We start from the raw sequence: 12,047 nt of genomic DNA, 5'->3' as shown, positions 1-12,047 counted from the left end.
AAAATATTTCTAGGAGTTCTTTTTTGTGGTGGCAAAGATTTGGAAATTGAGGGGGATGCCCATTGGTTTGGGAATGTCTAAACAAGTATATGATTGTGATGGAATACTATTGTGCTACAAGAAATGATAAGCAGGATGATTTCAGAAATACCTGGAAAGGTTTACATGAACTGATAGAAAACAAAGGGAGCAGAACCAGAAGAACATTGTACAGAGTAGCAGCAATATGATGGAGTCTGAATTCAGACTAAAGCAAGCTTTTTTCAATTAATTTTTTCATAGTTTTTTTCCCTTTTGGATTGTTTCTTTCACAACACAACTAATAAATATATTTTACATGACTGCACATATATTACCAATATCAATTTTTTTACTATCTTAGGGTACAGTAGGTGAGAGAGGATGAGAGAAAATCTGGAACTCAAAGTATTTTTTAATGAACATTAAAAATTATCTTTGCATGTAACTGAGAAAAAATAAAATGTTATTTTTAAAATCATACCAGTTGATCAACCAACTGACATATGAAGAAGAGGTTGATGAGGATAGTGAGAGGAATAGAAACCAAAGGAGAGAGGATCAAAAAATCAAAAAGATCATGAGAATCTGTGGAGAGAACTAAAGATATTTATCACAGAGAAGAGAAGACTTAAGGGGATCATGACATTGATCTTCCAAGGCTAATAAGTAGTTAAATCAGGTGTGTCCAACCAGTTGTGATTCCACAGAAGTCTCTGGGGTCCATTCAAGCCAGCAGTGTTGCATATGCTACTGCTGCATTTGTAAATAGTGAAGTGGGTTTCATTGTCTTCATGAATTCTGTATATGGTCCTTGAGGGCCTTTTGTTGGGCAAAGTGGCCCAGAAGAACCAAAAGGTTGGACACCCCTGAGTTAAATGGAAAAGGGATTAGATTTCTTCTATTTGGAATAAAGAGTAGAAGTTATAGAGAGGCATATTTAAATTCTATTTTAAGAAAATCTTTCTAATGAAAACTTTCTTTTAGGAGAAGGACAACTTGCCTCACAGAAAGTGAGTTTCCCATCACTAGAGTTCTCAAAACCAAAACTATTAGCATTTGTCATGGATTATTTTTTTGGAAGGTAAGGGTTGGAATTCAGAACGTCTGAAGCCCCTTTGAGTTTGAAGATTCTGATTCTCTCTCTTTAGACACTTGTTCTCTGGCAGGGGCAGAATGTGTCCCACCCCCTCTCAGTGAAGCCTATTCTTTCCTCTTTCAGCACCCCCATCTTAAAGAGGAGGCAAGGAAATGGGACACAAGGAATATAGGCTGGAGAGTTCCATACAGTCAAGTCATCAATCATTTAATAAGTGTTTCATATACCCCAGATACAAAACAAAACAAAACAAAGCAACACAAAAATCCAGGAAAATCTAACATAAATTATCATACTGAAGATGATAGATATGGGCAACTGAGAGATAATCTATTAAGTTTGTGTCTAAGCTGAGAGTCTGAGAGTGGGTTTACTTCTTCAAACTTCCAAGATATCTCCAATTGTGTCTATCTTAGTTTGCAAGTCCATTAAATCTCACTGCAATTTCAAAGAGTAAGGCTTTCCACAGGAACACAGGATCACAGAACCATAGACTTAACTGACAGACACTTCAGAGGGCATCTGCCACTCATGTTCCTAGTTCTGCTCTCTAGGGCCAAACATCTCATTGAATCCTTCCTCTAGCTGACAGCTCTTTGAATATTTGGAGTAAGCAATCAAGTCCCTATTAGACCTTCTCTTTGCCAGGCTAAACTTTCCCAAGTTCGTCAACTGATTCCTCAGGGTCTCTGGAGCTCATCTCCCTCAGCCTCCTGACTACTCTCTACAGAACTTTGACACAAATGTAGGGCAGAGGTCTGAATATACTCTGATCCAAACTATCACAGTTTGGATACAGTTGTAGACCCCTCTCTCTGAACAGTAAGCCAAGTGAAATTCACACTGGAGGAAATGGTCTTGAAATCAAGATGATGGGGTTTTAAAGCACCTTTGGGACACATATTGGTTGAGTGATCCTAGGCAAATAATTTAATCTCAGGTAACCCTTTAAGATTTTTAAATGGCAAGGAAGGTGCCAATTTACGTAGGAAGAGAGAATTTCTCTGAGAATTCATTATATCAGTGAAATCATAAGTTCACTCCCTATCCCTATGTTCACATTATCTATTTTGGCTACTCTACTGACTCATTTTGAATTTGTGGTCTACTAAAACCCATGCATGGTCCACCTATACCTGCCACATCCTTTCTATAGTTGGTTTTGTTGAAAAACCAAATGCAAATTCTCACTCAGAGACAGGAAGTTACTCACATGGCTAGTATATTTAGTAACACTGAAAAAAAGGGTGATTTTTTAGAATCCAACTGTAAGATTTTATATTTATCCTTGTTAAAGTTTATTTTTATTAGGTTTGGCCACCTTTCTAGACCACTGAGAGCTTCTTGGTTCTGGACTATATTATAGGATATATTAGTCATTCTTCCCAGTTTTGCATCATCTACAGATATGTCATCAATGACTTCACTGGAATCATGAATTAAAATGAAATTCCAGACTTCACTAGAGGAAACTCTGAACAGAGGAGATTTGGGCTGAGTGTCCCCTGAACCTAGAATATGATGTAGAAGCTGAGCTTTTAATGACATGAACTTAATTCATTAAAAATCCTTCACCTTCCCTCTCAAGTGCAGGAAACACTCCAACTATTTTGGGTCTCTAGTCAATTGTGGCTTTGCTGGAGTGAAAATGGAAAGAGGAGATTTTCACAGTTTAGTCTATGGACACACACAGACCTTTACCTATCTTGTTCTCAACTAAGAGGTATGCATATAGCCTCAGTACAGAATCCTTCTCTTTGGCATCGCAGTGACATTTAATGGACTTTGCAAACTAGAGTAGACACAGATGGAGATATCTACATTGTCAGAACTCATTTTTAAGAAGCTACACATAAGGGCGCTAGGTGGCGTAGTGGATAAAGCACCAGCCTTTCAGTCAGGAGTACCTGGGTTCAAATCCGATCTCAGACACTTAATAATTACCTAGCTGTGTGGCCTTGGGCAAGCCACTTAACTCCATTTGTCTTGAAAAAATAAATAAAAAATAAAAAGAAGCTACACATTATATGACATTCCCTTTGAAAATTTTTCTCCCTCTTACCGGAGTCTGTAGAAACCTGGGCATCTTTCAATGAGCCTGGAGCTGGGCCAGTGTCCACAGCGTCGTCACCATCATCTGCAAAGAAGGAGGTTCTTGGTCATCCAACTGACAATAGATTAATAATTCATTTAGATTTCTACCATCTACTAGCCAAAATTACAATTGGTGTCTGGTTCATAAACTTTTATTGTTGCTTCTGTTCAGTCATTTCAGTTGTGTCCAATTCTTCATGACCCCCTTTTGGAGTTTTCTTGCTGGAGTGGTTTGCTATTTATTTTTCCAGCTCATTTTACAAAGAAGGAAACTGAAGTAAACAGGGTCATATGACTTGTTCAAGGTCACACAGCTAGTAAATGTCTGAGGCAAGATTTGAACTCTGGAAGATGAGTTTTCCTGACTCTAGGTCCACACTCTATCCATTGCACCACCAAACTGCTCATTTCACAAACCTTATATAACTTTAAAATATGAAATCTCCATTTAAAAAAATCTAACTTTTTGATGAAAAATGTTACCCTTGGTAACAGTATTTATCCATAATATGGAGAATTATTCTAAAATCCAAACTTTTTGATATTCAGATACAACAAAATGCACCTTCCATGAAAGATACAAGTCAGCAACCTGGTTCCTCTTCATCAAGGTTCATAGAAACTCATAAAAGGTCAGTTCATGAGTTCTTTTAGAAGGGAATGGCACTTTCCATTATCCTCTGGTTATTTTCTTGTGGGACCTCAAAAAGTACTCTGCACAATCTGCACAATCTGAGTATGACCTCCCCTGATGATGACATCATCCCCTCATCGGTCAAGTCTCCACCACTGTCATAGTCATTGAACATCCTAACAGCCCTCTCCAAGGTGCCCCCATTCCTTCTCCCTTTCTTTTTCCACTTGCCTTCTCCACCCTCACTCCACAGCCCTCCTCTCAAATGGATTCGACTTTAGCTGTCAAGCTTCAGAGCCCTGCAGTGGACAGAGAACATCTCTTTTCCAATACATTTATACTCCCATTTGATCCTTAAGCAGTGCTGTGATCAGGAAAGGACAGGGGATATTATCATCCTCATTTAACAAATAAATAAACTAAGGTTTAGAAAGAAGTGATTATTCATAATCCCATGGTTAGCAAATCAGCAAAGCATGGTCTATAGATAATAAAGGGAGCCTCCAATTTAGAGGTTCGGAAGCTGGGTTCTAATCCTAGCTGTACTATTTATGACTAGTGTGACCTCAGGCAAGTTTGCATCCTCAGTTTCCTCAGTCATGTCATGAGGAAGTTGATATTTAAGATCTCTAAAAGTTCCTTAGAGCTCTAAATTCTATTGATAATATGTGGCAGAATCCAGAGTAATCATAATAAGAAATTTGAAGTTTGCAAAGAACTTTTATATATTTGAGCCTCATAAGATTGTGAAGTGGGTACTACAGAAATAACTATCTTCACTTTTCAGATGAGACACCCTAAGCTCATAGAGGTTAAATAATGCACCTATGGTCACAAAGCTAGTAATACACTGAAATATGATTTTTCCAGCTCTAAATCCAGCACCCTCCCTTCTATATCACATCTCTACTCATCATTACAACCTAGTCAAGTCTGACTGCCACTCTGATATTGTCTCCACTGATGTCTATGTATTCCCAACCAGGATGGCGCTCCATTGCTCAGACAGATTCCCTGGCTCGGACTTCATCAGGCAGCACCCATGCAAAGGATGGCTGGCACTTCTATTGTCCCGGTCACTCAGACTGGGAACTTTGTTATCCTAGGCTCTATTAATCAATTCATATAAGAAGCAATTGTTAGTGCTAAGAATTGTGTTAAACCCTTCCCAGAAGGAGCTAACAATCTACAGTGAAGAGACACAAACATGAAAGCCTTAGGGTCATCCTCACCTTTCTCCTCTGACCCCAAGATCTCTGAGTCCTGGCCGTTCCTTCTTTATCAAGTCATTCCCAGCCATCCCTTCATTTTTGTTCTCATTGCCAGCACTTTGCCTAATTCTCCCACTTGTGTCATAATATTGTGACTGTCTCCTATCTGGCATCCTTGCCTCCAGTCTTTTCCCTCTCCAGTCCCTCTAACATAGAGTTGCCAGGTCATTATTCTTAAAATACCACCTGGCACATTCAAAGTTCCCAGAACACTTTGTTGGGAAGACAACTATTGCTACTACTCACATTTATGGAGCTTACAAAGCATTTCTTTTCATAATTTCTCCTTTGCTTATATTATCTTCTACTTTATTTAGTACAGATTTGTGTACATGTAACATCTCCACTTAGCAGGTACCAAATACCTTGAAAGATTGAGATTTGCCATTTTTTCATTTTTTTCTCTCTGCTGTGTAGGTGAATAATAAATGTTTATTGCAACTGGATTCTTTAACATTACTCCCTTGCTCCAAAGCAAGGCTCTGTCTTCCCAGAGGATCAAGTATCACCTAAAAGAAGGAAAATCACAGTCTTCAACTATCTATCTGGTGCTATTACCAGTCATCCTAATCTATCTTTTGAAACTGGACTCCAGTGGTTCTGGAGTAGAGAGAGTCAGCCCTGTCTTAAATCAAATTCACTTAAGCTATCCCCTCCTGATGTCATTGGTCCTCTTTGAGAACCAAGGTGGTTGGCAACAATCTTCAACCATTGGGCTTACTAGGCTTTATTTTTAAGGAGAGAGCACCAAGTAAAGCCTCTCATTGGATAAATGGGTAACAGAAAGACCTTTTAGATGCACTCTCGACTAGAGTATAAGCTTCTTGAGAATGGGGGATAATGTTTGTGCCTCTATCCATCCTTAGTGCTTGGTAAACAATAAGAGACCAATTAATGTTAGATGGTGATTTTTTTTTAGGTTTTTTTTTCCCAAGGCAAATGGGGTTAAGTGGCTTGCCCAAGGCCACACAACTAGGTAATTATCAAGTGTCTGAGACCAGATTTGAACTCCTGACTCCAAGGCTGGTACTTTATATACTGCGCCACCTAGCCACCCCTAGATGGTGATTTTTAAATTAAAGTTTAATTCAATTAGTAATGATGCAAGAAAAGAAATTTGGAATAATAGAAACAGCATTAAATTTGGAGTGTACAGATCTGAACTCTACTCTTTATTTCCTGGGTAACCAGAGACATTATACAAGTTGTTTTATTTAAACTTTAATGTCTTCACTTATGACATAAGGTGACTGGACTACATTGGGAATTCATAACATTTTTTGTGTCATGATCCCCTCTGGCAGGCCAGATGAAGTCTATGGACAACTCAGAATGATGTTTCTATATGCATAAAATAAAATACATAACATTACAGAGAAAAGAATTATATTGAAATACAGTTATCAAAATATTAAAGGTCACTAAGTAGTACAGTGTGCTGATCCAGAATCAGGAAGGCTCATGTATCTGAGTTCAATTCTGGTCTCAGAAACTTCATAACTGTGTGACTCTGGGTAAGTCACACAAATTTAAGCTTGTTTTCCTCAGTTTCCTCATCTGTAAAATGAGTTGGAGAAGGAAATGGCAAACCACTCTAGCATCTTTGCCAATAAACCCCAAATGGGGTCATGAAGAGTTGGATAGGACTGAAAAAACAACTGAATAACAAATATCAAAATACACACACACACACACACACACACACACACACACACACACACAGAGACACATTCTTAGAGTCTAAATTAGAATCCCTTTCCACTCTAAATCATTTGATCATCCTAGTAGATTCTATAAATGAGCAATGAAATGAGGGTCCCCATTTTGTTACCAAAAGTTGAACAGTGTTGCTTGCTCATTGATTCAGAGCTAGGCAGGATGACCTCTTGAGTTTCTTCCAACTCATCAGTTCTAGGGTTTCTAGAAGTTACTATTTATTTTTTTTAAAAAAAGAAAGAAAAAAGACTGTACTTTTCCTCCAATACCTGGATCCATATGGATGCTCTCTGATATTCGGAAGCAGTGCATTTTGCTGAAATTTCGAGAGGACAAGCGCACACAATTAGGGGGAAGAATCATGTTCTTCAGCCGGCCAAACGTGCATTCGGGGGTCACAATGGCATAGCAGGAGGTATGAGCCTAGAATCAAATCAAACCAGAGCAACAAACAACAGTTACAACAAAGACTCAAACTAAACACTGAGAGAAAGACTGAATGGGAAAATCTTGTATTAAGAAGAAACAGAAAAGAGGAAGAGCTGGGGAAAAAAAGGGTAAGGAGAGCAAGGAAAGAGTCCAAGATATTTTAAGTGAGGGACCTGGATTCAAATCCCACCTTCAATATTTCCTATCTGGGTGTTCTTGATGAGGTTACAATCTCACTAGGTCTCTGTAAAATGGACAGCTTGGAGTAGATTATTTCTTATTGCCTTTCTAATAGGATGGCATAGTGGATACTGTAGTCAGGACAACTGGGTTTTGAGTTCCCCCTCTGACATTTATTTGCTCCAAGATGCTCCAAGCTTCAGTTTTGTGAAATGGAGATAATAATTGTCCTTACTTCAGAGGTTTGTTGTGGAAACCAAGAGATCATCTATATAAAGAGGTTATAAAGCCTTAAAGGAACATAGAAATGCCTTTATTGCTGTTGTCATCATCATCATCATCATCATCTTTATTATTCTTACTAATAAACACATCAGATCAACACTAAAATCTCTTATCTATTTGCTGTTAAAAGATAGTACCAGGCCAATATGACCAGAAAGGACAATGTTGGAAGGGATGTGGGAAATCTGGTACACTAGTACATTGTTGGTGGAGCTGTGAACTCATCTAACCTTTCTGGAGAGCAATTTGAAATTATGCCCAAAGGGCAATAAAAATGTGTATACCCTTTGATCCAGAAATACCATACTGGGTCTATACCCTGAAGAGATTATGAAAAAAGGCAAATTAAAGAAGAAAAAATAAGTGCCAAATTGTTTATAGCTGCTCTTTTGGGGGTGTCAAAGAATTTGAAACTAAGGAAGTGCTTATCAAATGAATAACTGAATAAGTTACAGTACACAGATGTAATGAAGTACTATTGTGCTGTGGGAAAGTGTTTCAGAAAAACCTAGAAAGATTTATGTGACCTGATGCAGAATGAAGAAAGTATAACCAGAATTATTTATACCAAAATATCAACCTTATGAAGGTGAACAATTTTAAAAGTTATGAACTCTGATCAATACAATGATCAATCATAATACCAGAGGACCAATGATGAAGGATACTACTCAGAGAGGGGATGGACTATATATAAAGAACAAGATCCATAATTCTGAACATGGTCAATATGATAATTTGTTTAGATTGACCATGCTTATCTCTTTTTTTGGCAAGGCAATGGGGCTAAGTGACTTGCCCAAGGTCACACAGCTATAAGCTTATCTTTTTAAAGGGAAGGAGAACAAAAGTGAATGTTGAAAACAATCTCTAATTGTAATTGGAAGAAAAATAAAATACTATTGATATTTTTTAAAAAGATAATCATCTAGATGAAAATTTTTGTGGAGATACAGTATGGTTCTAGGCATAGTAAAATTCCTGGAATACCCTTTCACCTGTGTGTATATTCTTACATAAGTCTCACATAAGACATGTGCTTTCAGTTGCCAGCTGCCTGAAGTTTTTAGTGCAAAGAACAGTTAAGTAGGGCAGGGATGACTATGTCACAGGTCAGAGGATAGCCACATTCTAGTAACACCTCTTCTCCAAGGGGCTGCCAGATCAGATGGAGGTCTCAGAACCCTATGTCTAAACCCTAAACAACTGAAAACCTGAAAAGTACCTCTGGAGAAATTTGATAACTAAATAAGAGCAAATAAATTTCACACTGCAATGAAATGAAGATAACTAGTCTTTCTTGGCTAACTAACAAATTGTTGCAAAGATCTGTAGGATCTTTGATGAATTTTAAGGGAAGAGATTTCATTAACAGGATTTTCTGTCAGTGAGGCAAGACACCTCCTGTAAGCAGCCTAGTACAAGTTCAAAGCATCAGGGAAACTTGGGAAGGTTGTAGAGGAAGGTGAATACAGGAGACAGGTCTCTGTCCAGTGCTAGGGCACAAGCTGCCATTAAAGAAAGCAAAGGGGAACATTTGCTAAGTACCTACTATGTACCAGAATACATCACACACAAACATTATCTCATTTGCAGTCAATTTCCCCTTAAGGACAAAACCAGTCACCAAAGAACTCTGATCTAAGACTAACATGATAGGATCTGAACTCATCACGCCAAAGAATTCAGTAAATCATTCATTCACATATCTCTTAAGAGAATGCTGTGAATTTGATAAAAAAAAAAAACCTCCTTCTTAAACCATCCCACTGTGGCTGATTCTCTATCTAATGGCAATACTGGGGTGATAAGTAACTATGGTTCAATTCAATAAGCATTTATTAAGTGCTTACTGTATGTGTTGGGGTAAAATGAGGTCATTGTCTAACAGGGTGAAACACAAACCATTATAATGTACATTATTCCATGATAAGGACATTAGAACAGGGCAAAACAAGTACTTTGTGAAGTTTAAGGGAGAATATTACTATAGTTAGAGGGAGATCAAGGAAGGTTTTAATGTTTTATAGAGTACATAGACATTCAGTGGCCAAGGAGGCATTCTAGTCATGGAGACTATGATAAACAAAGGCAGGGGAAAACAGCACCAGGCACCTTCAGGAGACATAGTCATCCTGCTTGACTGAAGTATAGAGTGAAAGGAGGGGAGTCCTGTGAAATCACCTGGACAGGTAGAACAATGATGGTCTGGAGATAGCCTCCACTGCCAAGCAAAGGGAATGAGACTTTTATTTTACAAAGGTCCCTAAACTCCTGATGTACCTAAAGCTACTTAGAATTAAGTTTGATATATTAGCTTGAGAGATATGGAACAAAGAGTTCTGCTGTTCACTTAAAGGAGATATATACAGCAGATGCAAGATGATCCTACTACACTGAAGAACGCTCTGTCTTGATTAGTTTCTTCCTTAGGTTCCACTGTATTAATTCACAAATGCCTTAAGATTACAGAATTGGACTTGACAATAAAGATCTCTGATAAAATGATAAAGCTTATGAACCCCCTTCTTTGAATCATGTTTTTAAATGCATAAAACAAAACACAAAGGATTAACAAAGGAAGCCAAGTATATTGAAAGATAGCTATCGATAAAGTCGAATATTTTAATTTATAGATAAATAATATGTAAACACATATAATATATATAGTAATATGAAATATAATATAAATTATTTAAATATATAATATACATATAATTAGATACATAGATAGATAGATAGATAGATATAAAATATATTGAAATTTTTTTTAAGTTCATATATCCCAAGTTAAGAACCTGGTCTACTACAATTTCATTACTTTACTCAGGGAAACTGGGACCTAAATGATTGAAATGAACTGCTTAGGATCCCTCAGATAAAAATGGCAAATCTGAGATTCAAATCCAGGTCTTCAGACTCTGACTCCAGTGTTTCTTTCCACAACATGATGCTTCCTTCCATCTGCTGTCTCCCCCTCTACCCATTAGACTATAAACTCCTTGAGGACAGGGACTGGCTTTTATCTTTCTTTGTAACCCCAACTCTTAGCATAGTGCCTGCCTGGCAAAAAAATAAATGTTTACAGACTGACCACCTAAAATGACATTAGCCAAGCTTGTTGTAAGCAAAGCGTTTTGTCCTTAAAGGACCATCAGGGAAGAATTAATTGCTTTGATGATTGGAAGGATCAGGAACCTACCAGAATGCCGCACCATTCACACCGCATGCCTGAGAGCACCTCCGAGGACCCACAGGTCTTCTTACACACCTCACAGCGGGCATTGGATGACAGATTTCCCTCCCTCCAATGATGATGGTATGTGTCCTAAAAATAGGGATCAGAGACAGTGTAAATCAATTTAAAAAACCAAAACCCTAAGAAGTCAAATCATAGAGGACTTGAAATTCTCAATTAAATAAATATATTATTAAATACAAAATTGAGTCAAAGGACAATTCTTGCCCTCAAGGAGCTTATAATCTAATGAATGATGTCATGGTTATGGACTTAGGAAACTGGAAGTTTGATGTATCTTTGACAGAAATTAGGGGAAAGCTTAGAGAGAAAGATAATAAGGTCAAGGTTCAAGGTTTTTGAACTTGTTGAGTTGGAGATGTTCTAAGAAATCCAGTCTGAAATGCCCAAAAGTCAATAGGTGAGGAAGAACTGAAACTGAGGGGAGTGAATAGAGCTATATAATTTGTGAGGTCTCTGCAGGATTGAGATGATAATTAAACCCAGGACTAGGAGCTCCCTGAGGGCAGGACCCAAGTCTCTTCTTCCTCCTGCCTCCCCAAGGCTCCAAGGCAGGTACATAGAAGCCAAGGAAGGATTTTCCAAAATCAGCTGAACTTTACAAAGCTGCCCTTTTTCTCCATTTGGGAAGAACATTCCCCTCACCGTCTCCCACACTTGGGCATTTTTCTGACATTTGTCATCTGGGAGGTCCCTGAAGTCACTTACATGGTCCTGGTGGCCATCCTGATGGCACTGGCGGCAGTCACTGCAGGCAAAGGGGACACAGTCGGTATGCACATAGAGCTCACAAACTAAGGGAGGAAAAACATTTCATTCAGATGCACGGACTTCCATTCTTCTGCCCACCAAGAACACCTGACTCATGCTTGCCTCTATACTTGAGTCCATCCATCAAATCCCTGCTTCAAATCTTACCAAATCTTACTGCTTCAGGTCCTGGCTCAAGTGCCACCTCCTAAACTGCTCTCCAACCCCCCTCCCCAATAATTCCCACTTCTCTTACACATTTCTCTTCATTGAACTAGGATAACACTAGCAGCATATACATTTTGTCAGCCC

At 38.2% G+C, this 12,047-nt stretch overlaps 1 protein-coding gene across 1 annotated transcript in view; it reads right to left on the bottom strand.

The window, feature by feature from the left end:
- The window catches only part of DGKQ (diacylglycerol kinase theta), a 108,970-nt gene that overhangs the window by 61,426 nt on the left and 35,497 nt on the right, over positions 1-12,047 (bottom strand). The window contains exons 4-7 of the mRNA XM_074229990.1: positions 11,694-11,779; positions 10,929-11,054; positions 7,102-7,255; positions 3,180-3,254 (exon numbers count right to left, since the gene is read on the bottom strand). Of these exons, the coding sequence (XP_074086091.1) occupies positions 3,180-3,254; positions 7,102-7,255; positions 10,929-11,054; positions 11,694-11,779 (441 nt within the window). The remainder of the gene's footprint in view (positions 1-3,179; positions 3,255-7,101; positions 7,256-10,928; positions 11,055-11,693; positions 11,780-12,047) is intronic.

Source organism: Macrotis lagotis, chromosome 3 (genome assembly GCF_037893015.1).
Source record: "Macrotis lagotis isolate mMagLag1 chromosome 3, bilby.v1.9.chrom.fasta, whole genome shotgun sequence".
Lineage (NCBI taxonomy): Eukaryota > Metazoa > Chordata > Mammalia > Peramelemorphia > Peramelidae > Macrotis > Macrotis lagotis.
The sequence above is the reverse complement of the archived record's forward strand: the minus strand, read 5'-3'. Positions and strand labels throughout refer to the sequence as shown.